The 27,150-nt window shown below is 52.4% G+C and overlaps 1 protein-coding gene across 1 annotated transcript; it reads right to left on the reverse strand.

Annotated features, from left to right (window-relative positions):
* On the reverse strand, window positions 1-26,614 carry Spock2 (sparc/osteonectin, cwcv and kazal-like domains proteoglycan (testican) 2). The gene is made up of 11 exons (XM_013025642.1): window positions 25,843-26,614; window positions 13,136-13,144; window positions 12,834-12,879; window positions 12,483-12,597; window positions 10,158-10,272; window positions 7,925-8,039; window positions 7,446-7,562; window positions 5,956-6,174; window positions 5,287-5,349; window positions 3,580-3,717; window positions 1-3,475 (listed from the first exon to the last, which is right to left on the reverse strand). Exons 1-11 carry the CDS (start codon window positions 26,029-26,031, stop codon window positions 3,330-3,332), a joined length of 1,272 nt encoding a protein of 423 aa, XP_012881096.1. The 5' UTR covers window positions 26,032-26,614; the 3' UTR covers window positions 1-3,329.
* Between the last annotated feature and the right edge of the window lie 536 nt (window positions 26,615-27,150).

Consider the following 27,150-nt stretch of genomic DNA (forward strand, 5'->3'; position numbering starts at 1 on the left):
TAGTGTTTATAAAGTTTTTATTTTCCATTTTCTTAAAAATAACATTTGATTTCCTTTATGCAGGTGTAGAGTGTACTTGTTTCTTTAGGCTGAGTAATAGGCAGATAAAGACAAGACGAGGCAGGGTCCCCAAGGGGAAGCAGGGTGGGGGAAGTGGGGGGATGTGGGGGCATGAGAGGGTGGGGCATGGGAGGGAGGGAGGGAGGGTGGGGGGATCCAAGGGACGTTTGAGTGCCCATCAATGCACACACAGGTCTAACACTTTGTTTTTTGATTTTTTTAAACGACATCTAAAATGACTGAGAGATACAATTTCAGCACTTAAAACTACAGACGGGAATCCAAGCACTTGAACACAATTCTTAAATCTAAAGCTCAGTTATACTGCGCATCACACACTTTAGGCCGTGGGGACAAAGCAGTGTGCTCTGTGTGGGCTTCCTTGGGATATGTCCAGTTTTCTTCTGTACCCCCAGCCTCTTTCATGGGACCCCCTCCAGCCCCACCATCTCCAGCCATTTGTTCTCTACAAGGGGTTCAGGGTCAGGCTTTGGAGAAACGAGGGTACTTGCGTTTGTACCGGTGGACCCCACCCATCTACTCAGTGAAGTTGGACGTGATGGAGATCATTTATGAAAGACCCAATGGGGAGCTTGCCCGCTAAAATCAGGAGGCACCAGTGAGGAAGGATGTGCCAACATGTTTGCACAGCCCCATCAGGCCAATTAGGGGGCAGTTGATGTCCCAGACCCTCTTTCCAGAGCTCCCCAGACCACGCCCCTTCTCCATCACCCCCCCCCAACCCTCTGAGTGGTCTCTCTAGGTGCAATGATTTTCTCCAACCCAACCTAGCCCATCCATCTCTCCCAGCACCCATGGAGCCAAGGAGGCCTGGGGCAGCTCCAGGGTTTGGCAAGATGTGGGTTTGTTGTGATTTGGTTGAGTTCTTATCAACAAAGTCCCAGTTCCCCTGTTTGCCTAAGCCAGGGCACTGGGCAAGAAGGGACAAAGATACCTGTGGAGGGGGCCTACGAGGGGCTGGGCCAGCAGCTAAGGTCAAGGACAAATCCATAGTATTGAGATAAGACAATCTGTGACTTTGTCCCGAAGAAACCTTATGCTCATTTAGCTCATCTAACAAAAAGTATGATGGAGGCTCCTGCCCCATTAGGAACAGATGCTTTTGTCCGCCTTAGTGGGGGTGGGGCTCTGTCTCAGTGGGGCAAAAGCAGTACATGGGCTTCAGAGACAGGGGAAGCCTGGACCTCTGCAAACCCAGGGGGGCTAATTCAACTTGGCGGTTGCTTTCTTCCTAAAACATATTTACAAAGTCAGAAAAACGTGCACAACCAGAATACCCAGAAACACAGAGAGCACAGCCCTCCCCCCTCAGGTGGGGAGGGCAGAATGGGAGGAGCAGGGCAGAAGTGAGAGGGGGAAGTTCTCTTCCTCTGTGCCCCCCACCTATCTCAGAGAGCCTGGCCTCCTTCACAGCCCCCATGAGGACAGTTCTGGAAATCCAGCTGGGACAGAGGAAGAGACTGACTTTGATCCTAGAAGTAGGAAGTTTCAAGTAGCTCCAGTTAGGAGAGAAACTACTGCTGGAGAGCAGAGGACCAGAGATGTGGTGGGGGACAGAGGCGGGAACAGAGGGGAGGGGAGGTGCACGGGGGTAAAGGGAGCTAGAAGAGCAAAACTTCGACAATCAGAACCGTGCTGCAGATGAGAAGCGCTTTATGGGGGCAAAGTGGAGTTTTGCTATTTCCCCCAAGAGTAGGTTCAGGAGACATTGATTCCAGGGTGGTCAGGGTGGGGGCTCTTTCCTAACATCCAATGGATGCTCACTCAACTCAGCAGATGCAGGAGACGCTGGGGAGAGCCAGGCTGGGGGCCTTGCCCAGGGAGCCTCACCACATGGACCCCACATGGCCACTTTCCTCCCAGCACACAGGGGGCCCTCCTTGCACTCCCAGGCGTACGCACGTGCATGCGCACTCGCATGCACGCAAGCACGTGCAAACACACACGCGCGCACACACTCAAGCACACACAAGCACACACACGCACACACACCCCGCATTCTCCATGCACCAAAGGGCATCAAAGGTCCAAGTCCAGGTGAGAAATTCTTCATTAAGGGAAGAGGGAAGAGAGCTGGAAAAACAACAAATACACAACCAAAGCCACAGGGCATCTTGATATCTGGGTAAGATGACCTCGTGCCTGGTCAGGAGGTTTGGGGGCACAGTGAGGTGTGACCACGAGACCTACCTCTCCCCATTTTGTCCCCTCTGATGGACTCTTGACTTCTCTTGCACACTACAGGATTTTAGAAAAGTTGTTCTCCTAGGGTAGCCCTTGGGGTGCTCAGGGACAAAGTGAGCCCCAGGGGTGGGGGATGGACTATGGCACCCCTGACAGTTTGTTTCCTTTTATAGGGTTTTGGGACTGGCCTGGGCATGAAGGGGGACATTTAGTTAGGGGGCCAGGTGGGTGATGGGCATGTACGTACTGCTCCTGGTCCTCAGGTTCCCCAGAGCGAACATGGGGGGGACCCCAGAAACTAGATCTGAAAAGGGGAAAAAACTTGGACAGCTTGGTAAGGTCCTCACAGAGACCCCTGTTTCTGTGAGCTTCCCCTTGGCCACCTTTGGTCTTGCTGGCTTGATTTAGGAGTTTTGTTTTGTATTTTTTTTATTGTTCTTGGGAAATCAGCACAGGGGCAGGCCTGCTGTGGCCAATAGATTCTCACCTGACTTGGGGGGTGGGGTCATACCAAACAGGCCCAACTTTGAGAAGAGCTCCAGGAATAGGCAAATTCCTGCCTCCCCCTCAACCTTTGACCTTTACAGAAGCAGGAGGGAAAAGGACAGGCAGAGGAGGGAGGAGGCAGGACTGGTTGTGGCAGGAAGCCCCCAGGGTATTAAGAGTGGAGCTGTGGAACTGTGTGTGTACATATGCGTGCATGCATGTGTTGTGTGTGTGTGTGTGTGCATATTTTAAAACCAACAACAAGTGCAAAGGAAAGAACTAGAAGGGGGTTGAGGAGGCTTTGGGTGTGTACTCTGCCAGGGGCACTGTGGATCAAGGACGTGTCTGTCAGCGCATCTCACACACACACACACACACACACACACACACATCCATCCTAGCCATACATGCTACACATGAGCCATGCACTCACACATCCAGTTGGCCCCACTGGAGCCAAAGTCCTTCCCACTAATTTCCGGATCCATTTGCTAAGCTGCCTGCTGCCGTCTAGGTTTCTGCTGGCCTGCTTCCCTGGCCGTTGGCACCCTGGTTTGCCATGGCTTCAGGAAGGCCATCTACCAGATGTAGCCTCCATCGTCCGCCTCGCCCACCTCGCCCTCTTCCTCCTCGGCCTCCTCACCAGCCTCCTCTGTCTCCTTCTCCTCCTCATCCTCCCAGCCGACGCCACTCCCAAAGTCCCCTGAGAAACCCACGACGTCATCTGTGAGGGACAAAGCAAGGGCCGGTAAGGATCTGACTGGCCTTCTCTCCCTCTCGCCCTTGCAGGCACAGGTCCTCAGGAGGCCTGTCCACCCCAGAACTTACCACAGTCAGGGTTTCCATGGGTGCGTGTGCCGGTCAGCTCCAGCCCCAGCTGATCCACACACCAGCAATCACCACTGCTCTGGTCACATTGCATCTTGCGGTAGTAGCCATCCTCATCACAGCTTGGGATGAAGATGCCTGAGTGGGATAGGACCCCTCCAGGTCAGAGCCAGAACCCCAGAGCCTTGAGTGTGAACAGCCAGCTTGGTATTGATCAACCACAAACCCAGGGCAGGGAAGGTAGCTCAGTGGTAGACTGCTTGCCTCGCATGCGTGAGGCCCTGGGTTTGACTCCTCAGCACCACATAAGCAGAAAAAGCCGGAAGTGGCACAGTGGCTTAAATGGTAGAGAGCTAGCTTTGAGCTGAAGAGCTGAGGGACAGTGCCCAGACCCAGAGTTCAGACCTCATGACTGACAGAGAGAGAGAGAGAGAAACATACTGCCTTAAACAACCTGCTCAGACTGCGATCCACCACCCCACCGCTGCCTCTCTCTCTCTCTTTTTTGTTGTTTGTTTTGGTTTGTTGGTTGTGGGGCTTGAACTCTGGGCCTGGGTAATGTCCCTGAGCTCTTCAGCTCAAGGCGAATGCTCTACCACTTGAGCTACAGTGCCACTCTGGTTTTCTGATGGTTAATTGGAGATAAGTCTCATGGACTTTATTGCCTGGGCTGGCTTTGAACTGCAATCTTCAGATCTCAGCCTCCTGAGTAGCTAGGATTACAGGTGTGTGAGCCACCAGGACCTGGCTCTCCCTCTCTATTGGCCTGGCTGTTCTGGCCTTCCCTTCTCAGTCCTTGTGAATCAGATGCAGAGTGGTCTTCAGGACCCACTCACTATTTCTCTCCTGTCTGCCCATCAGCTACCTACAGAGAGATGGGCTGGGGAGGAAGTAGTATACAGAGGTAATCAGGTTGCAGGGTGGGGAACCTGAGGAGTGCTTCACATCACCCCCCACCCCAAGAAGCCACTGGGTCTACAGCTTCTTCCCATGCTGGCTTTCAAGTTTCTGGTATTTATCTACTAGCCAGATGTGAGCCACTCTCAGAAAGCTACAAGGCCCCATGTGACCTGCTTCTCAGACTTCTGTCTTCTTAACAGTCCCACTCCAGCTGCTTCTGAGAACCTCAAGCTTTTCCCTGCCCTTGACTCTGCACTTGTCTGCTTCATTCTCCTTCCTCAAGTCTCCTCTGGGACACCAGCTCCCCAGGAAACCTCTATTGACCCCTTAGGCCAACTTCCATCCACCTGCATTCTCCCTCAGCATCCATGCTCAGTCTCTGTTGATAGTTCCATTTTTTGGGTGTGCCAATTTATATTTTGAGTGTTTCCCCAGCCAGCCTGTTAGAAGACCTCTTGGGGACTATTGGTTTTGAGCTGGGGTGGGCTTGTTTTGTTTCTCTGCAGAATTTGGGGGTAATTGTTTAGAATCTGGTGAGTATCCCCCAAGGAAGGGAGCCTCACTTAGACTCACTTCTGCTGAACTGAACTGAATGGACAGCTCTCAGCTCTTTCTGCACCCCAACCTCCCTCAGCTGGATATCCATAAAGTGAATGCTTGAAACACTTACTGAGGGGCAGATTTAGAGACTCTCAAACCACAACTATTTTCCTCAGTCATCCTGGGCTAGGGCCTCCCCTGGGCTGCATCTTGCCTCTCTGGAGCTCAGGGATACCGGCCGCCCCCTCTGCACAACACCCCTCTCACCTGGCTTCTTCTTGGCAGCCTCTTGGATCTGGATGCGTTCCAGCTCCACCAGGCAGGGGGGCTCTGTGGGGAGAGAGGAGCCTCTGAGGGCTGACAGACATCAAGCCTCCCGAGGCTGAGAGCCGTGGCAGGGGCTATGCAAGATAAAATACTCCGGGGCCACCCTAGGGTGGAAGTGGTCCCTCTAAGGTCCCCACTGCCCATAATGAAGTTGTGTAAGATGAAACATCCAGTCTCTAATTGGGGGAAGCCATTGTGGCTGTGGGTCTCGGGGGTATTGGAGTCACAGGATAAGCCATTTGGATGCCAAAGAGGAAGTGGGAGAACATGTGGGTATCCAGTGCTAAAATCCCAAGGGAATGTAAGGCCAGAGGGAACGTTAGCCTGAGCTTACAGGCCTGAAAACAACGGCAGGCCAACCTCTAGCTCATCTGCAAACCTAGGGAAGCTCCTGGCACCTCTAGATTGGAGGCTAAAGGCTGGAGGCTCCCAGCTACCTGTGCAGGAGGACTGCCATACAGAGAGATGGAACGCTTTAGGAAGGCCTCCAAGAGTGCCTTAGCTCAGAGCCCACACAGCCCAGATCTACCTTGGAGCAGGTAAGTAAGTGCTGGCTTCCCTGGAGCCTGCAGCTGGTGGAGCCTGGCCAGAGGCCAGGGACATACTCACTCTCCCTCCAGAAGCAGAAGCACCACTCAGCAGTGGAGACTCGGCCGTCTTTGTAGGTGTCACAGGAGTTGAAGAAGGGGCGGATGCAGACTTCGTACTTGTCCAAGTTGATGGCAGCTAGCTCCATCTGGTCCAGGAAGAGGTCAGCACTGGTGTCCAACTTGGAGAACATCCAGCCAATGGAGTCCTTGCAGCTAGCCCCCAGACTCTTGTCCAGCCCTGGAAGAAGATCAGGTTCAGAAACATTCTATCATCTGTCCTACCAACCTTCCTGCTCATCCTCTTTCTCAGCCCTAGCCCTCTCTCTGTTCAGGGTCAGAGTGGCCCAGAATCTAAACTCGAGGGATGAGAAATTCAAGAATGGCCCCAAACCACTACACTCTCCTACAACACAGTTATTTTAAGTGATTAAACCACTCAAAACCTTGCTTTGAACCAGGCACTATGTCTGGCTCATGCCGGTAATCCTAATCAGGAGGATGAGATCTGAGGATCCAGGTTCAAAGCTAGCCCAGGCAGACAAATCTGACTCTTATCGCCAATTAGTCAGCAAAAACCAAACTAGAAATACAGGAGTGGTTCAAGTGGTAGAGAAGAAAGGCTAAAGGAGAGTACAAGGCCTCAGTTCAAGCTCCCGTCAGCAGGGGGCTGGGAAGGTGGCTCAGTGGTAGAGCGCTTGCCTTGCATGCCTGAGGCCCTGGGTTCGATTCCTCAGCACCACATAAGCAAAAAGAAAAAAGCCGGAAGTGGCACTGTGGCTCAAGTGGTAGAGTGCTAGCCTTGAGCTGAAGAGCTGAGGGACAGCGCCCAGACCCAGAGTTCAGGCCCCATGACCGGACCCCCCCCAAAAAAAAAGTTTCCCTCAGCACCATAAAATCAATCAATCAATCAATTAATCAATCTGGTTTTCAAAGCTCATCAGAATTCTTTAGTGCTAGGATTCAAACTCAGGGCCTCATGCATGCTAGGTGAGTGCTGTGCCACTATACCACATCTGCAATGCTTTACTTGCTCTCCGCCACATATCTGAGGACTGGCAGAGCTTCCACCATCCAGGTTAAGAAGTTCTTTTTAGCTGGGAGCCGGTGGCTCACACCTATAATTCTAGCTACTCAGGAAGATGAGGTCTAAGGATCCCAGTTCAAAGCCAGCCCAGGCAGGAAAGTCCATGAGGCTTTTATCTCCAATAAAATACTCAGAAAAAGCTGGAAGTGGTGCTGTGGCTCAAAGCCTTGAGCACAAAGATGCTCAGGGACAGTGCTCAGGCCCTGAGTTCAAGCCCCAGGACTGGCAAAACAACAACAACAACAACAACAAAAAACCTCTTCATGTCAGCTATTCACTTTCTGTTGTGGCTAGAACTGACCTCTCCTTGAGGAGTTAAGCATTTCTGGGGCTCACTTCACAGACTCAGAGTGTGGCAGAGAGAGAAATAGGTTGTCCCCTCTCCCCTCTCTTCCTCCCCACAGGTAGGGCGCCGGTTCTGTTACCAGTGGGGCTGGCAGCACTGCTGGCTGAGCCATTCTGCTTGGAATTCTCATGAAGGAGCTGGAACCAATCCCGCAGCCGGTCCCCTAGGTCGGCCAGGTCCTGACCTGTGCAAGTCTCTGCAGTGGGCGGAACAGAGAAAGGGGGTTCGGGTTGAACGTAGGGTGAAGTGGCAGGCTCAGGAGGCTGCAGAGGAGGGAAGCAGGCAATCAGGGGCTTCCTCGCCCAGCCTCTCCCAGCCTCTCTCAGCTTCCTCCTCCCACTCACATCTTAGCAGTGAAAGCACAGCCAGGCTCTGGCTCTGAGTGGCAGAGATAAAAAATGGGCATGAGGCCCCACACTCCTGCTCCATGTTAACCAGGGCCCCCTGAGCCCACAGGACTCCCCAAGCCTTTCCAGTTGTTGCTCCGTTGCCCTTCTCTCAGTGCCCTGAAGGAGGTGCCCAGCAGCCCTGGCAGTGTCTGTCATGCACACTGGTTACCTGGCTTGCCGTCGGTGGTGGAGGCGGCCGTCTGCTCTGTGGGGCAGGGGCAGGGGCCTTCGCACCTCACTGCCAGCTGTTTGCTGCTCAGGCATGCCTGCTGTTCCAGCTTACACTGCACAAGAAAAGGCAGGCTGGGTGATGTGGAGGGTCACCATGATCCTGTACCTAAGACCTCCCTCAGACCTCCCACCACAGCTGGCATATCTGCCTTCTCAGTGAATGGCCTGGAAGGGCCTTCCTGTCCCCTCTGCTGACCAAGGGTGCCCAGTGGTAACGGGCAACAGGCCCAGGAAGGGGGTGGCAGGGAGCAGCTCTAGCCCCACTCTGCACCAGCCTCTACCCCTCTGCCCATCTCACCCCAACCGCCCTGTTTTGGCTCTTACAGCTTATCCTACTCCTTGTCACAGTCCCTTAACCCCTGAAGGGTCATGGGCCCATCCTTCATTGCCTACAGCTACTTCCAGTGGGCTTTTACCAGCATTCTCTTGCCAACCATCCTCCTGGACTTTGTTTGCCTTTTTTTTTTTTGTCAGTTGTGGAGCTTGAATCCAAGGCCTGGTTGCTGCCCCTGAGCGATTTTGCTCAAGACTAGTGCTCTGCCACTTTGAGCCACAGAGCCACTTCCAGTTTTCTGGTAGTTAATTGGAAATAAGAGTCTCAAAGGAAACAAGGATACAGGTTGACTCACTGTAACAATGAGATGTACAAGACGCTATGTTGAAAATGAACTTTACAACTTGGGGGGGTGGCGAGCAGGAGTTGGGGTGGTGGGGAGAGAAGGGATGGTAGGGGAAAAACAAAGGAGGGGGTAGCAGTGCTTGATAGGAAATGTACTCATTACCTTACTCATGTAACTGTAACCCCTCTGTACAGTATCTTTATATATGTGTGTGTGTGTGTGTGTGTGTGTGTGTGTGTGTGTGTGTGTGTGTGTGTGTGTATAGAGAGAGAGTCTCACAGGCTTTCCTGCCTGAGGTGGCTTTGAATCCTTATATCTCGGCCTCCTCAGTAGCTAGGATTACAGAGGTAAGCCACCAGTGCCCAGCTTCCCTGGACTTTCTAAGTCTCTGTCCCATACCAGTTGTAGCCAGTTTCCAAGAGAGGCTGTCATTCTTTGCTGGTAAATTGACATCCCTGATTCTATCTGCTGTCTGAGGTGACCCTACAGCCAAGTGGGTCATAGTAGAATTTTACAATGCTATCTCCTCCGTCTCTAACAGCTCTGTGAGGGAGGATTGTGTTTTTCTTGTTTCTCATACTCAGCAGAGAAGATCAGGGAGGCCCAGTGCTGGGCCCAGGGCCATGGGCCTGGGGTAGAAGCCAGACCTATTGAAAACTTTTGCCTCCTGCATGGAATGACCTTGATGGACAGCTTCCTGCCCTCACCCTGCTAGGCCCTCCAGTTGTGGTACATGAACTCTCCTCCCCTTCCTCCTCTATCAACTCCTCCATAGCCTTCCAGCCTCCCTTGCTAAGCACCCTCTGCCCTTGGCCTCTTGCTCCTTCCTCCTCCCCTCTCCCCTGATTTCCTCAGGAGCTTCAATCCACACCACAGCTGGTGACTCATACATCTGCACCTCACCCCAAAAGGGCTTCTCTTCCCCTAAACCCAACCCTTGCTGGCCCAAGAGTCAGTGTCACCAAACAACATGAAGTCCCAACTTCTAGTTGCTAACAGAAGCATTCCTAACCTCACCTGTATTTCTGTGCTTTTCTAAAATCTATGAAATGCTTTCACAAAAACATTTCATTTCATCCTCACAAAACCCCTATAAAATGGGAATCTGTCCCATCCCATCCCCTGCAATCATGAGGGATTATGCCCTCTTGTCCAGAGCACCCCCTGCTGGCTGGTGAACACCATGCCTCTGTGTGGAACTTACCTGCCCTAAGCAACTAGCAAGTAGAACTCCTTCCTTCCAGTGGACTCATATGTGGTATTTTCCTGAAGCCCTTGCCTCACTCTACTCCAGTTACCACATGTCTCTACCCAGTCCATCCCCCAACCTGGACCTGCCCAAGGTCAAGGGCTCCATTAGGTCAACCCAGCCAGGGCTACAGAAGTCCTTCCTATGCACTGTACTGAATGTACTGATTAGACTCTTTGGTTTGTATTGCATAGGTATGATGGGGGACAGGGACTTCTTGGGAAACCCCAGCTGAAGCATTCTTCTGTTGCCTCTGTCCGCAGACACATCCTCCACCCACCCTGGGGCCAAAGGCTCCTTACCACTGAGCTGTAAGTATGGCCATCAGAGCCACAAACTGAAGCAAGCTGGGCCATGTGACAGGGCTTGCAGATGGAGTCTTTGTTTCCATGGAGTTTCAGGGTGGGCTGCTTGATCCTACAGAGGGGGGTGGGAAGGATGTTGAGAAGGAAGCCAAAATGAGACAGGGCTAGGTGGCCCATTCCAACAGAAATCTGGCCAAGCAATTTATATCAGATCACCTGTCTCTACTCTGGTCCACCTTCCCAATTGTCCCTGGTCAGACACTGCAGAGGACATAAACCCCAGCTTGGCCTTTGCCAGCAAGCCCTTTAGGGAACAAATCCAGATCACACTTCATGTGGAGGATCACTCCAAATTAGAGATTGTAAACCACTGGAGAAGGCCACATCTGGGCCACTGATCCATTTTGTCTGACTGCTCCCAGACCAGTTGATTTTTTTTTTTGGTCGGTCGTGGGGCTTGAACTCTGGGCCTGGGCGCTGTCCCTCAGCTCTTCAGCTCAAGGCAAGTGCTCTACCACTTGAGCCACAGTGCCACTTCTGGTTTTCTGGTGATTAATTAGAGATAAGAGTCTCATGGACTTTCCTGTCTGGGCTGGCTTTGAACTGTGATCCTCAGATCTCAGCCTCCTGAGTAGCTAGGCTTACAGGCGTGAGCCACCAGTGCCCAGCCTGTTGATGTTTTCTTTTTTTCTATTTTTTTTTGGGGGGGTCCGGTCATGAACTCTGGGCCTGGGTGCTGTCCCTCAGCTCTTCAGCTCAAGGCTAGCACTCTACCACTTGAGCCACAGCGCCACTTCCGGCTTTTTTCTTTTTGCTTCTGTGGTGCTGAGGAATCAAACCCAGGGCCTCATGCATGCAAGGCAAGCGCTCTACCACTGAGCCATCTTCCCAGACCCTGTTGATGTTTTCTTGAGTTATTCATCAACATTTTTAAAATGGAAAGTTCACCTAAAAACCTTGGTTCCTAGCCTTCTGTAGTAAAACAGAAGATGTGGCAGGCCTGGTTTTATATTACCACATAGCTGTAATGAGCCAGTTCCCAATGCATCTGTCCCCATCCCACCTGACCTGTGCTCCCTAGAATGGCCCATCACCAAGTTCTCTTCATCCATGTCATTTCTTGCCAGCCCTAGGAACCTAAGATTACAATCCCAAATCTAGGATTCAAGAGAGAAGAGAGGGAAGGAGGACCTTTTGCAGAGATCTTGGAGCCAGGTACCATCGTGTGTGTGTGTGTGTGTGTGTGTGTATGCCAATACTGAGGCTTGAACTTTAGCCTTAGCTTTTTTACTCAAGGCTGGTGCTCTTGAGCCACAGCTCCATTTCCAGCTTTTTGGTGGTTAAGTGGGGATAAGAGTCTCATGGACTTTCCTGCCTGAGCTGGCTTTGAACTGCTGTCCTCAGATCTCAGCTTTCTGAATAGCTAGGATTACAGATGTGAGCCACTAGCGTTCTGCCAGGTACCACAAGGGCCTGCTCAAATGCCCTTAACCTTTTCTTCCTTTGTGAGTCTCAGAAACTACAACCTTAATGAAGTCATTGCGTGTCAGAACTGAAGGAATCTCAACTTATCTGGTATAACTCATCTGCCTTAGACATATAGACACAGGCATAGAAAGGAGCTATTTGGAAGTTGCTGTCTAGAAATGTGGCTTTCTTCCTTCTTTGTTATCTCCGCAATGACTCACTTTACTGAAAGCCAGCTGCCATATTGTGAGGATAGTCCAGTCTTCCTCTCCCCCCAAACCCACCCCCTTGTGCTAGACCCAGGACTTAAACACAGGGCTTGGGTGCTGTCCCTTAACTTTTTTGCTTAAGGCTAGCATTCTACTACTTGAGCTACAGCTGCACTTCCAACTTTTGGGGGGTTAATTAGAGATAAAAGCCTCATGGACTTCCTTGTCTGGGCTGTTTTTAAACTGAAGTCCTCAGATCTCAGCCTCCTGAGTAGCTAGAATTACAGGCAAGAGCCACCAGCATTCAGCTTAAGCCTTTCTAAGGAGTTCAGCAACTAGGAACTGAGGCCTCCAATCCACAGCCATGAGAATGACCTGGACACGAACCCTCTAGCCCCAGTCAAGCCTTCAGATGATGACAGACCCTGAGCCAGAACCACCAATAGGAAGCCCTCCTAGACTTCTGCCCCTCAGACACTGCAAGAGATAAAGTCCTCTGTTGCTTTAAGCCTCTGTGTTGGATACTATATTCTGCAGCAGTAGCTGTCTGGCATATAAAATTAGGTCAATACAGCGTTTGCTCTCTGAGCATACATACCCCTGCCACACATACCCCTGCCAGGACTCTCCCTCCCATACTCCTCACCTGTGCTCCAGCTTCTTCCGGCTGATGCACATGGCCCGCTGGTAGCCCTGGGCGATGCACACCTTGTGGCGGCTGCACTTCACCTTCTGGCAGGGGTCCTTGGTGGTGTCCAGGGCTTTGGGAACACAAGTCAGGACACTGATCAGCTAGGAGAACTCAGGAACCCTTTTCCTTCCAGGAGCCCTTGGTAACCAGAGCTCCTGCCTCTAAGTCCCATCTCCCACTCCCATGGGGCCTGGATGATCAGGAAACACAAGCCCATGGTCAGGATGTGACTGCTGGTCCCATGTCTTCTTGGTGTTAGTTTCCTCCCCCCACATGATGGGGGGGGGGAGAAGAGAGACATGCTACCTTCATCTCCTTGCTGATTATCCTCCCAGCTCTTGATGTAGTCATCCTAGACACAGACAGAGGGGAACAAGGGAGAAGGGAAGGGCTGAGTCACATCCCAGAACCAAGGCTCACTGTAGAGCCCAGGCTATTACTTCCATATGCAAATTGCCTCTGTCCACCTAGACCTACCAGCTTCCTGCCCCACACCTCTATCTCCTAACTCCCACATCTAGAATCCTTTCCAGTCTTTCCCCACCCCGGATGGCAGGGGAAGAGAAATCAGAGTGAGGCCATAGACCACAGGCCTATATAGTGCTTACCTCCACCTCCTGGAGACAGGACAGCAACAGGCCACCGGAAATGAGCAAGGAGAGAAAAGCAGAGAGAGGGGACTTCAGTGTGAAGCCCATCCTTAGGCCATGAGATCCCAGAGCCTCCCTGGCCTCAGGTAGCCCTGGGTGCTGTGTGCAATGGCCTTTAATTGCTGTAGCCCTTGATCCCTCGGGACTCCAACTGGAGGCCAGTATTTCTACATCCCATCGCAGAGAACAAGGTAAGGCCAGCGCGGGAATGGTAGGGTGGGGCCCCCAGCTTTGAAGACAGCACCCTCCAGCCCAGCCCAGCCCAGCCCAGCACCAGGCCAGATGTGAGAGGGCTCCTACTACCTGGGAATAGAAATTCTCACGCCAGTGCCCTGGGTATTCCCAGAAATGGGGTGCCCTCTCTCCCACCAGGAATCCTTCCTCATCAGGCCCCCTTCTGACATCTGAGTAGAGGAAGGGCCCTCTTCAAGCTGCAGGACTGATTTTTTTTTTTTTGACAAAACTTCCTTTCTTTCTACAGAAGTCAGCCGGTAGACTGAGTGAAGTAGATAGCTATGTCACTACCAATGGCTTCCCTCAAGTTCTCAGACAGAGGAATCCAAAAAGGCCCTCCAAGATCACTTGGGCCAGCCCCTTCCCCTGCCTTTCATGTAGGCAAAGCCAAAAAAAAAAGCCCAGAGATAGAAAATAACCGGGCTCAGGCCCAACTGTCACACAGCCAGGCCACTGGTGCCCAGCAGAGACCTTCCCGTTTCCACTGAGGCAGCTGAACTATACAGGTGTGCACACCTTGTGTGCACATGTGTGCATTGGTACGGGCCCAGTACATGTATGCATGCCCAGGGGGATGTAGTATGTCATGAGTATGTATACATATGCACGCACAACACGTGAGTACAGGGACAGTTGGGGGCAGTTCACCAACACCAGATGGTTTTTAATCCAGAAATGAAGTATGAAAACCCACTTCTGTGAGCAGCCTCCAGTTTTCACACTGGCTCAGAATTCCTGCCTCTTCCACCGGGAGAGAGGGCAATCAGAGATGGGAGGGAGAGGAGGGGGAAGGCAAGAGAAGACAGAGCCCTCCAGGACAGGATCCCCTCTCCAGCTTGTGCTGGCTTTGTCTACCACTCACATTCTCTCAGCCTTTTTCCTGGCTCTCTATCATTTGTCTCCCACATTTGGCCTCTCCCTACCCCTTGGCTCTGACCATACCTGACTTCCAGAACAGGTCCAAACAACCAAGTATCCTGAAGAACTTGAACCCAGGAGCAAGCAAGAAGAAGGTTGCAGAGTGGCATTCTGGGAGAATCTGTACTCTCTAGCCCAAAGCTCAGGGTGAAGGCTGAACCCTCAGGATCCCTGAGCTACCTCCATATGGGGCACAATGTCCCCCATTAGTTGAGACCAAAGGAAGCCAGTCCAGACCTAGATCTTGTCTTTTCTCCAGGAGCACTTAAGGATAGAGGGGTCATATGTCTGATGAAGGAAAGCAGAGGTTGGGTGAGGCCTTGTGACTGAAGTCAGGAGTAGAAGGGCTGGGGGCAAAAGTTGATGACGGCCTCTGTCACACTGGGATCTCTCCACCTGCTCCATCCTTCCCTAAGAAGGTTATAAAGTAGGGGGGAGATGGAAGACAAGGATTACATAGAAAGACATTGTAGGGGGCTGGGAAGGTGGCTCAGTGGTAAAGCGCTTGCCTTGCATGCGTGAGGCCCTGGGTTCGATTCCTCAGCACCACATAAGTAAGCAAAAAGAAAGAAGCCAGAAATAGCACTGTGGCTCAAGTGGTAGAGCGCTTGCCTTGCATGCCTGAGGCCCCGGGTTCGATTCCTCAGCACCACATAAGCAAAAAGAAAAAAGCTGGAAGTGGTGCTGTGGCTCAAGTGGTAGAGTGCTAGCCTTGAGCTGAAGAAATGAAGGACAGCGCCCAGGCCCAGAGTTCAGACCCCACAACCGGACCCAAAAAAAAAAAAAAAGACACTGTAGTTCCAAAGAAGACAGAAATGGCTGGATACTGAGACAGATGTGGATCAGCTGCTCTTGGCTACCTAGGTGTGTGGCTCATAGCCCACCTGTCCCAGAAGGAATGGGGAAGGGGAGGGCCCTGTGGCCCCCCTCCAGGCACCTTTGGCCCTAGGGTGCCTTCTGAGAGCCTTCAAATCTGCTTACCCCCACCCTCCAGCCTGACCCGGTGGCTTCTTCCTGTAGCCTCCCCCAGGACTCTGCACAAACCAGGCTCTCAAAGGTCAAGACCAAAGACTTCTGATTAGAAATTCAAGGGAACCTGGTGGGGGAGGGAGACCGAGGGGTAGTGTGGGGAGTGGGAGGGACAGGACTTCTAAGAACCCAGAAGCCCAGGCACATCCCTAGTTCTCAGCAGGTGAAACCTCCTCCCAGCCTGAGAGAGGCAGGCTCTGTGTCTCCACCCAACTGCTGCCAGGCCCAGTAGGTGGGAACAGGGATGCTTGAAGGAGTGTCCTCTGCCATCACTGCAGCCTCCTGTGGTGACGGGATGGAGGGCACTCTCAGGACAGTGGAAGCAGCCAGACAGATGAGGAGAGGAGGCACTGGAGCTGCCCAGGATGCTGGCTTTCCTGGCCAGTGTGTGCACAGCCCCCGTTCTTTTGACTGCTCAGTGAAGCCCTTCATGAATCAAAGCTGTATGGCTGCAAGATACCAGAGTCAGATGGAGAAAATGGAGGAGAAAGATGAAAGATGGGGAGTCCTGGAAAAGCAGAGAGAGACCATTATGCGGAGAGCAGAGACCAGTGGTGGGGAGGGGAGGATGATGAGGACATCCTCTGTGCCACATGAGAATGGCTCATCTGGGCTGAAGCTAGGGACGCAATTAGGGCCCTTTGAGGTCAGATGAGGCAGCACTATATATAAGCTGGAAAACTTGTCTGTTAGAAAGTAAGAATGATGCCCTTTCCTTCGGCAGTCTCTATGTATGGCACCCAAGTGGGTTTATTAACAGTTGGGAAAAATGGCCCAACAAGGACACGGGGGTCTTCTCAGGGAACCGGAGGCCTGGCTGCTTTTACCCTGGCTCTGCTGTGACCCAGCCTCACCCTATAGATGGATATTTGGGAGCCCTTCACCAGAGTTCTGAACCCACAACCAGGCCAGAGGGGAAATGGGTCAGGACCCAGAGTTCTAAGCTAACAGAGAACCACAACAAATACATGAGAAAAATCTTCTAGAGTTTATGAATGCGCTGTGTTTGTATTAAATCTTGCTTCCTTTTATTTTATTTTATTTGTGAAGATACTGTACAGAGGGGTTACAATTACATGGGCAGGATAATGCGTACATTTCTTACCAAGCATTGCAGCCTCCTCCTTTTGTTTACCCTTCACATCCCTTCCCAGCCTCCCCCCTCCCCCCCAACCTTTTTTTTTTTTGTAAACAGGATCTTGCTATGTAGCCATCGTTGGCCTTGAACTCTGGATCCTCTTCTCTTATCATCCTGAGTGCTGGGATTACAGGTATGCACGACCACACTCAATTCTCAATGTTTTTAAAATAAGTCCTCTAGAAGTATTTTTTTAATCAAAATGTTAAATGTTTTTTCAGAAAACTGCAGCACAGAGAGGCAAAGCAACTTCTAAAGGGTCACAAGACAGATGAAGATCTGAGCCAGGCGTTCTTGTCCTCCATCCCACCTTATACGTGTTAGGGTTTCTTTGCTTTATACAGAAACATCATCTAGCCCCAAAAGGGGAGTGGTGTAGGGGCAAGAGGCAGAGGAGACTGAGTCTGCTCTAACCTGTCTCCTTATGTGCACTCAGACAAGACACTTCCCCACCCCACCCCAAGCACTTAGCTTTTTTAACCTCCCCATGCCATGTGCTACCTGATGCCACTGAACTCCCGTGGGTGAGCTCTGACCAAGCTTCTCACTGCTTCCAAGTGGGCAGTCCTGAGTGAGGCTACTGGGCCAGCGTTCAAGCCCAAGATCCATCCAAGCCTGGCCGCCTAGCCCCACAGCCACTCTGCAGATGGTTCAGCCTGCCAGATCCTTGCAAGACTCCTTCTAGATTCTTCTCTGTCCACAATGTATCAATATCCCAGCATCTCTCCCTCACCCCACCCACAACTGGTCATCCTGCAGGCTGACTGGGCCTTGGGGAAATCTTGTCACTCTGGTGACACCCAGTGATGGCACTGCTTCTGGTTCCTTCTGCCTCATTTACATGGCCAAGTCCTTAAAGACAGAGATACCTCGTGTGTGTGTGTGTGTGTGTGTGTGTGTGTGTACGCATGCGTGTGCGCACACGCACCCAGCACCTTGTAGATAGTAAAAGCACTGCTAACAATAGCTAATCTCTTTACAAGTACCCTGTGGGAGGTATTGTGCTAAATACTTTCCACTTACTGGTTTGTTTTCTCTTTACAGTAACCCCAAGAGAACCTTACTACTATCGTTCCTGTTTCTCAGGTCATAAAATTGATGGCTCAGAGATGTTAAGTGATTCATGAAGGGTTACACAGCAGAACCCCTAGTCCCAGGCCAGAGACAGTTCCTCCTGCCACATCAGCTCTACTTCAGCCCCAGGTAGGTAATCTCACAGCCAAAGAGAGGAAAAACTGATGGTAAAGGAGGAAGACGGGGCCTCTTTCCTCTAGGCTCTTTCCAGAAATCTCGCTACCACCCCTGGTTGGGAGTTTGGAGCTAACCCATCTTCTGCTTTGATCTCTGCAGCTCAGCTTGGTTGCCATGGAGACAGGCCCACTGCGCCAAGCTGGGAGAGAGATGGAGTGCGCAGGCCTAGTGGGCTTAGGGGCACATGCTGGGTGTTTCTGAAGCTGTTTACTTCCTGTCATTTTAATTAGCACCCAAATCATCCACCCACTTAATAACTCAAATGAATCCAATCTCTCCCAGCTATCCCATCTACAGGGGGCAAGAATGTGGCAGGGCACAGATCAATGCCCTCACTTGGGTAAGACCACCTTGGACAGATTTGCTTCTGAAGCCGTGTTGGGAGGATTGAGCTCTCAGCCACCCAGGATGGAGTCAGGGTGCTGGGCTCCTGCTTCACCTTGCCCTGGATATACTTAACTTTCTTGTTTATAAAATGAGGAGGGTGCCCAGGTAACACCCCAGAGAACATTCTGCAAACTAAGAAGTTCCACACGCAAAGTCACAAGCCAGGACCTCTGGATCCCGAGTTCTTGGGAAAACACGGAGAGAATGTAGGGGCAGGGGTGGCCTCAGGGTCACAGGGGCTTCATAGATAGATTTCTCTTCTCTCAAGGAGAACAGCCAGCCAGTAAACATCGATAGGACCCAAAGAAGTTCATATTGAGACCTTAATAAACCACAGCTTTTATAACCCTTCCATGACATTTCTTCCTTTGCTTTTAGAGCTTAAGAGGTTCTAAAAGAAAAAAAAAATGGAAGTGGGCCAAGCCTCACCCACATTCTGAGAGGCCCCATACCTGGTATTGTTTTTGCCTCATTCCTGAGGCAAGGGAGCCTGTGCTGAAGCCCAGTCCCCTGGAGAAGGCCCACGGGCAGGGGAACTTGTGTTAGGAATCCTCCCACCTTTCAGAGAAGGACCTGGAATGGAGCAAGGAGGGGGAAAATGGGGCCACTTGGGGCTCTTCTCAATTGAGAATGGGCACCTGTCACATTTCCATGCAGAAGGCAACCTGGAGTAGGTAGTGCCCTGTGTGGGGAGGGCTAAAGGGGGGTGCTCCCCTTTCAGATGTGATGTGTGAGGCCCAGGCCAACTCAGGGACACAGGCATCTGGGAGATGCCTCCCGCCTCTTCTCCCCTCGCAGGAATTTCCTTGGAGGTAAAAATATGCTTATCATTACTCTCTGCATGCCAGGAGCTGGGCCGGGGCTCAGGTATGCCCTCAGGAGCTGGGCCAGGGCTCAGGTATGCCCTCGTCAATGTCCTCTTGACTCCAGTGCCATCTGTGCCACTGCCTGAGTTCTTGGCTCCTGCAGGGCAAGCGTCTTTGCTGTCCATACAGGACAGAGATGAGAAGGGGCCTTGGGGCCTCAGTTTTCCTTATGCAGTATGTGTGTGTGTGTGTGTGTGTGTGTGTGTGTGTGTGTGTGTGTGTAAGGGGGAGGGGGTCAGGATTTCAATCCAAGGATCTCTGAGAGAAAATGGGCATATGTAGTAGATAAACATTAGACTATGAGAGGAGATGGGGCCCCTGATGCCTGCCTTTTGGGGCTCTTTCTTCATGGTAAAATGGGGGGAGGGGCCAAAAGCTGAGGGTTTATAAGACTCCATGATTCTGCTTCTCTAGCTCCTCTACACTGAGAACATGGTGAAGGGTGATCAGGAGCCTGAACAATTCACAATCCTTATGTCCTCTGCCCTATGCCAAGGAACAATGGGGCAGGGAAAGAGGCAAGAGTTTGCAACTCACGAAGCTCTAAGCCAGGCCTGGCGTGTCCCCATACTAAGGACAGCCTTGACCCTATTTCCACGTGTCAAGGAAGAATGTAGGATGAAGCAGGATGCCCTGCCTTAGGGATGGTATTCTCCACCCAGGGCCCTGTAAGTACCCACTCCTGGATCTGATGAAGGCTGTCCTACTTTGTAAGCAGATTAAGTAGAGGGAACTCTGCCTTCTCTAGTCCCAGGAGAAAGGGGGTGGTTGCTATACCCAGACACAGATCTACAGGCATGGGGGCCTGAAGGACACTCATCCACTCCCTTATTCTACAGTGGGACCAATGGAATTCTAGATATGTCTGTCCTGCCTTTTTAGGGAACCAGAAGAAAAGATTCCCTCCACCAAATAGCTTGCTTAGTTCAGTACTTCATCTCCCCTATGCACACCCCTGAAATCACAGTGCTGCTCCTTGAGGAGGAGATAGGGGCTTAGAAGATGATGGAATGGGATCCATTCTGGAGACCCTATTAAGGGCCCAGGTACCCTGTGTAGCAGATGGGAAGGTACAGCAGGCAGTTTATTGTCAGACCCAGTTCTTAGGGGCTCTGATCACTCACCAGTTGGGAAATCTCTCTCTCTCTCTCTCTCTCTCTCTCTCTCTCACACACACACACACACACACACACACACACACAGAGAGAGAATAAAGTCTACAGTGTAAGCAGTCTTGTGTCCCAAAATGAGTCTGTGGCTAAGAAACCCCTCAAAGGATGATAAACCTCTAACAGATGCTGGCCATGCCCTTGGGGGTCAGAGGCTGATTCACTCAAGCGTTGCAGCTGGGTATGGATCTGCTCACCATGGCTAGAAACACTGGTATCTAAACTCTGCATCCAGGCCTAGATCTGTGCCCATTTTCTCATCTATACATGCAGAAACTGCATAGCAAGCTGCATGTCTGTGTCACTACCTCTCAAAATCCTCCCCTGTGAGATGCATTAGGTGAGGCCCTTGGGAAGCGATGGAGTCTAGGGGAGATCTTGAGAGTAGAGAACGCTTGATGGGATCTGTGTCTTTAAAAGAAGAGGAAGAGGTTAGATCTCAAAACTAGTCCCTTTATCAACCCAAGTCTTGCTGCCTGGCCTGTGCTAGGCCAGGGGCACAGGGGCTCTTATGCAACCTCCTCAAGTCAAAGAATGCTCAGGGCTCTGTGGATCATTTTCTTCAGTCTTTTTTTTTGTCAGTCATGGGGCTTGAACTCTGGGCCTGGGCGTTGTCCCTGAGCTCTTCAGCTCAAGGCAAGAACTCTACCACTTGAGCCACAGCACCACTTCCGGTTTTCTAGTGGTTTATTGGAGATAAGAGTCTCACAGACTTTCCTGCCTAGACTGGCTTTGAACCGTGATCCTCAGATCTCAGCTTCCTGAGTAGCTAGGATTACAGGTGTGAGCCACCAGTGCTCTGCTCTTCAGTCTTCATATCAGTGTGAAACCAAGGCCCAGAAAGGCCATCTGGTTGCCCCAGGGTTATGCAGTTAGTCTGTCTTCTCACTGGATGGAAGCAGAGCACTTTCTCTGGACCCTTGAGGGCTCTCCCACACCTCAGATAACTCTCTATCCCCTACTGAGTTTGAGAAAACCAGACAACACATTGTAGCCCCTCTAGACACTGAGGCACTGCTGTTTCCCTCATCCCAGACTCTCTGTATTGCTGGGTCTTCAAGTCTGTCACCAGGCTTACTCTGCTTTGGAGATGCCAATCCTCCTGGGGGGAGGAGGGTTTGAAACCTAGGTGGGAAAGGAAGTCCGCTCCAAACACCAGCTCTGACCCACTTTGGGGTTCTTTTCATAGATACCCTTCCATATAAGCATCTGTGAAGCTCATCCCACATTCTCATTAGTTTAAGTGTGTGGGGTAGGGAGGAGGGAAGGGGTCTTTGAAAAGGCCCCTTGTGATTCTTGTTACAGGCCTATTTGTGTTCTTAAAAAACTGAAAATTATACGGAGCCAGCAGAGGATAATAACCACTGGGGCAGTCCTCAGGATCGCCCTGAAACTCTTGGCATACATGTCTCAGATGTGTAGCCCAGGGTAAACTAGTGAAGATAGTAAGGAGCTTAGCATAGAGACTGAGGCACATAGCCAGCAGCTCCAGGATCAAAGCTCCCCCTGGTGGTTTTCTGTGAAGGGCCGTGCAGCTGCAATGGATAACCTCAGACAAAATGCCTCCATAGTGAAGCTGAGGCTCAGAGGGCTTATGGGATGTACTCAACATCCCATGGATGGGACCTAAACCCAGGCTGAGCTGCCCTGGCCCTGAACTCCCTGTCCTTCTTCAGAGGAGAGGAGGAGAACTGTCTTTTGGGTATTGCTAGGCTGGGCTGGGGAACAGGTTGGTGGCAGGCTGCCAAAGACATTGGGGGCTTTGGCCCCCTTCCAGTGGGGTACTGGGTCTGTCTGGGGCAGCCTTGGAGAATGATAGGCCATTAGCCTGAAGGAGAGTTTCTTCTTCCTTCCCATATTCATTAAAGATAAGGCCTAGCATGCCTCTGAAAAACAAAGCTAGATTCTCATGCACTGGCTTCAAAACCCAGCTCTGGAGAGCTGGGGGGAGATAGCTCAGTAGTAGTGTTTGCCTAGCACACACAAATCTCTGGGTTCTGCAAAAGCCAGCTCCCAAACAAGACAAAAGAAATCCAAGTTCTGACACTTGCTCCTTGGGTAAGCTGCTTAATTTCTCTGGGTCTCAGTTTCTTTGATCATAAAATGGGCAGACTGTAAAGGCCAGTGACTGTCTCACAGGTTGTTGAAAGGCACAAAAAACCTGCCTACAGCAGCTCTGGAAGTAGGAGGGCTTACAACCATGATCAATTCCACATGGATTACCTGTGTGCCTCGGGGTGTTGAACACTAGGTTAGACACAAATATAATTACAACTTAATAGAAGTGGAGTGCAAAGGAGAGAAGAGCCAAGGAAACCAGTCAGTTCTTCCTAGCCAGATTCCTTACAGCCTCCTCTGAAGATGCTGTGTAATTGGCCATCTTCTCTCAAGTGTCCTGTGTGCTTTGTTCCAGAGACAGCAGTAAAGTCCCGCCCAGTTCTGCAGGAAGTCAATTCTGAGCTAGGGACATTGGGAAGTAGGATTCAGAAAAGCCTGAGACCTCCTAGGGCAGGGTGCAGCTGGCTTCGCATCCAAGAAGCCAGGTCTGGCCCACAACTTCCCATCCCCATCAACATGAATCTCCTCCCTGGCAACAGAGCGCTGGGCATTAGAAAAAAATCTACCAGGCACAGGATATGAGAGCCCTATTCCCACTGGAGGGGAGGATTACCTAGCTGGCAAGTCCTGCCTCACTGATAATCCTGCTTAGAAAGCAAGCTAAGCTGCATCCCTCCGAAGCCCTCTGACCACTTCCTCATGGAGCAGTACCCTAAGTCTGCTTCCTTATCTCTGTTCTTCTGATCCCTTTGAAATGATTCCCCTCATCTTCCTCATTTAGTTCCACCAATTGTTCAATGTTTCTCTCACTACACTGACTGCTGCCATCCAAGTTCCCGAGAACAGCCCACCCCTTCGTATCACTTCCTTCCCATCTAGGCAAACTGGACGCCCTGCACCATCTTGTGCCTAGTTATGAGCAAGGTTCAAGTTGGACTTGGAAACCTCTTAGGAGTTCAAAAGAAATTCCCTTCTCTCCTGCGAGGGTCCAGGCTTTTCATGTCTTTAAAGGAGCCAGCCTTGAGCCAGGCACCGGTGGCTCACACCTATAATCCTAGCTATTCAGGAGGCTGAGATCTGAGGATTGCGGTTCAAAGCCAGCCCGAGCAAAGAAAGTCCATGAGACTCTTATCTCCAATTAACCACCAGAAAATCGGAAGTGCTTCTGTGGCTCAAATGGTAGAGCCCTCACTTTGCGCTAAAGAGCTCAGGGACAGCATCCAGGCCCAGAGTTCAAGCTCTACAACCGACCAAAAAAAAAAAAGGAAGCTAGCCTGATGGAAAATGCATTATAGACCATGCTACTGTGCCTAATGAGGTCTTCAGTTCTTAGGGCAAGAAGCAGGTTCTCCACTGGCAAAGGAAGGATGAGAAGTAACTACTTCAGGCAGAGTTCCTGAGTACATTAAGCACTGCACAACTACAGGGGGAGCCATTCACCTTGTGACACTGCTAGAATTATGCAATACAGTGGGTCCAAGTTCGCAGCCTCCTTTATGCCTTTCTGCAGAATCTGCCAACAGAGCCCCATGGCCAGGCCCTCTTGCCTAGCCTTTGTCCCACTTCTTTCTCTGACTCTGTCCTCCTACAGTCAAGATGTCCTTTTACAGGGAATCTGCCTTTCCAGAGCCTGAAGCTCCCCTTTCCTCCACCCCTCCCCCAATTAGCACATGCTCTAAAAGCTTTCCAGGAACGCTACAAGGGCAGGTTCTGCAGAATTTCAAACCTGTTTTTTCCCCCCCCTGATGAGCAGGGAGGAAGATGGAAGGCGCTGGCATCAACACAGAGACAGGTGGGCAGCCCTGATCTGGGGTCAAGTAGTCAGTCATTTATTCTCACCTGCGGGTTTGGCTTCTGGAAGCAAGTGGAGGAAAGAAGGTGGAAAGAATCGTATTTTTAAACCTTCACTGTTCTGATTAAGCATTTCTTTTCCCTCTGACCTTCACTGGTCCCATTTCCGCGGATCAAACAGCCAGTGAGTCAGAGGGAGGCCTGGACCAGTGACACATGGATTTCTTCCGGAAGAGCCGGCCTGCTGCCGCCCCTCACTGCAGGCAGCAACGGGAGACTGCGCTAATCTGCAGGTGCCTCGGGAAGGCCTTGCTGGGAGCCAGGGTCCCTTGGCAGGGCCAGCTTGGGGGGGAGGGGGGGAGAAAGAGAGACAAAAAAAAAAGGCCCACTCTGAGGTCCAAGGCCGCTCAGCCTGGCAACCTGGCTGCATGTGTTCCCTCCTTCCTTCTGGAAATTACAACCTGCCGGTTTGACTCTAGGGAGAAACAGAGACTTTTCTCACCATAACAAAACCGATCCGAGTCTGTGCCCCATCCAAAGCCTCGTGGGGCTGTATTCCAGGAGCGAGAGCGTATGTTTGAGACAAATTCCTAAGGAACTTGTGGGTGCTTGTGGTTGAAAAGCAAGTGAGTTTGATGAAGGAATCTGGGGAATGGGGAGTAAGGACGCGGGGTGCAAGGTGGCTACCAGGGTTCAGGGGGTCGGAGGTGCTGCGTCTCCCCAGTACATCCGGCTCCACCCCCTCCTCGCTTCCTCCCCCACCGAGCCCCCTGGGAGCTCTGGGCCCGGCCTCACCCTCCCTTGCTGGCAGCTGCCACCCTCCCCTCCCCCACCCCCAGGCCGGGAGGTGGGAGCAGCCCTGCGGATCTACAGGTGCAGTAAACAGCGCTGCGGAGGCCGCCGGTCCGCAGCCGCCTCCCAGCCCCCCCGCCCCCTGCAAAGTTCCGCCCAAGGTTAAACCGGGCTTCAGGATGGCCTCTGGTAGGGACCCCCAGACCCAGCTTCTAGGACCTAGCTAGCGATTTGTCCCTCTGTGGGTGCATCCTGCCCTCGCCCTGGAACATCTCCGCTTTCTCTCCTAGGTTGGTCCGGGAAAACCAGCCTCGGTTCTTGGGTGCAGCCCTGGGCGCGGAGACCCCAGACCCGACTCACCCGGAGGTGGCCTCCGGCATTTTCACTATTGTCGCCTCCACCCCCCCAAACACCCCCCAATAATGGGTGGACACGCCTTTCACCGGCTCCCTTTAGGATGGTTGCTAGGACCCCCCACACCCGATTCAAAGCCCGGGTACTTACACCCCTGCTCCCGGCCCCTCCCAAGGGGGGGACGACGGGACCCTAACGCGAGAAGGCGCTCCCTTCCCCGCCGGCCCCACCCAGACCCGTGCCTTCGGCGGTGCCCAGGAGTGGAACCCAAAGCATCCACCCAGCTGGGACTAGGCCCGAGGTGGCTCGCAAGACGGGGGCCGTGGCAGCCAGGACTGGGGTCCCCGCACCGCACACGGACCCCGCGCCCGCCAAGGGGCGGGGAGATCCTGCCGCGAGCGCCCCTGGCGCGCCCCCTCGCCCCGGACTCGGGGGAAGGGGGGCGCGGGACTGGGTGGGTCCCCCCAAAAGAGTGGGGAAGGGGGCACGAGGACCCAGGAAGGGGAGGCAGCACTGGGTAGGACTCTCAGGCGTTGTTTACTTCAGTCACAGTTACCCTGCCGGGTTGTGGGAGGCTCCGGCTGAGACCCGCAGCGGCCGCTCCCCACTCTCCACGCCCCACACCGGGGCCCTGCGCCCCCCAGGCCCGGCCCGGCCCTCCGCGCCCTGCCGACTCACATCTCGGAAGCGGTTCCAGTGCTTGATCTTGCCGCTGTACTGCGAGATGGACGACAGCCATTGCTCATCTTCCATGAAATTGCCGGGGGTCTCGCCTTCCTTGGGCCCCTTGGCATCGCCTTCGGCCAGGGCGGCTGCAGCAAGCAGCAGCAGCGGCAGCGCCAGCCGCCCGCAGCCCGGGGCGCGCATCGTGGTCCGGGTTGGGTCGGGGGTCTCGCCGCTTGCACGGTTGGAATGCCCTGGTGCCCTTCCCGCCGCCGCGGTTGGCGAAGCTAGCTGCTGTCGTCCTGCGCCCTCCTCCTGCGGTCTGACTCGGTGACTGACGGAGGGTGGGTCGCGGCTGAAATGTGACCTGGTTAGGAGATGCACTTGTCTGAAAAAGCCCAGTGCTGGACGGGGGGGGGGGGGGGAGGGAGAGAGATCAGAGAGGCTGCGCCAGCAGGGGCTGTGTCTGTAACTGAGGCATCGGCATCACGTTTGACATCATCATACCTGGCTTAAAAAAAAAAAAAAGAGGGGGTAGATTTCAAAGCAGAACGCTGGATCAGAGCGCCCCAGCCAGCCAGCCAGCCGCAACCCAGTGCAGCCCAGCCCCGAGCTCAGGGAATTGAGGATCAAGGAAGCAGAATCCTGAGCTATCCCTGCTGCCTGTCCAAGGGTGGATAGAGATGGGACTGAGAAGAAAACGCAAAAACTCTGGTTACAAAAACAGCCAGGCTCAGGTGTCTAAAAGGGAAGCTGGCCAGTTTCTTTCTCCCCGTGCCTCTCTCCCCCATCGCCTCCCCCCCCCTACTTCCCAAGGGGCCCAGAGCCGCAACCCTGACAGCTGGCTTCCTGGGAGTTACGGCTCTACCGTAATGGGTGGCTTCCTTAAGACAAAAGCCATATAACAACTGGCTGCCTCCGAACTATTGCTCCCCAGCCCCGTATGTTCTTTTCAAGGCAAGGCCTGAGCACTGACTGAATGGTTGGTGAAACAGAGGCAGATGTCCTTCTCCCCAAGCAGCCGTTTAGGGGCTGTCACCCCTTTTGTTGGCTCTTCCTAGGACAACCCTAAAAGGCTATAATGTCTGGTCATTTCATCTGCCTTGGGGCTGCAAATCTGGAAAAGGCACATTTACTCATGGTTTTAACTTCACATGGATTTTGATCTGATACTGGGGAAGGGGGAAAGGTGTGTGGGGTGGGGGGAAGGCTGGTTTTATTGGAAGTGTTTGGGTTTTTGTTAAAAACAGACCCTTGTCATTGCCTGTAGAAATACGTTGACATTCCAGCCGGAAAGGTTGGAAGCTAGGCACAGTCCCAGCA

This window comes from Dipodomys ordii, unplaced genomic scaffold, assembly GCF_000151885.1.
Source record: "Dipodomys ordii isolate 6190 unplaced genomic scaffold, Dord_2.0 Scaffold86, whole genome shotgun sequence".
Classification (NCBI taxonomy): Eukaryota; Metazoa; Chordata; class Mammalia; order Rodentia; family Heteromyidae; genus Dipodomys; species Dipodomys ordii.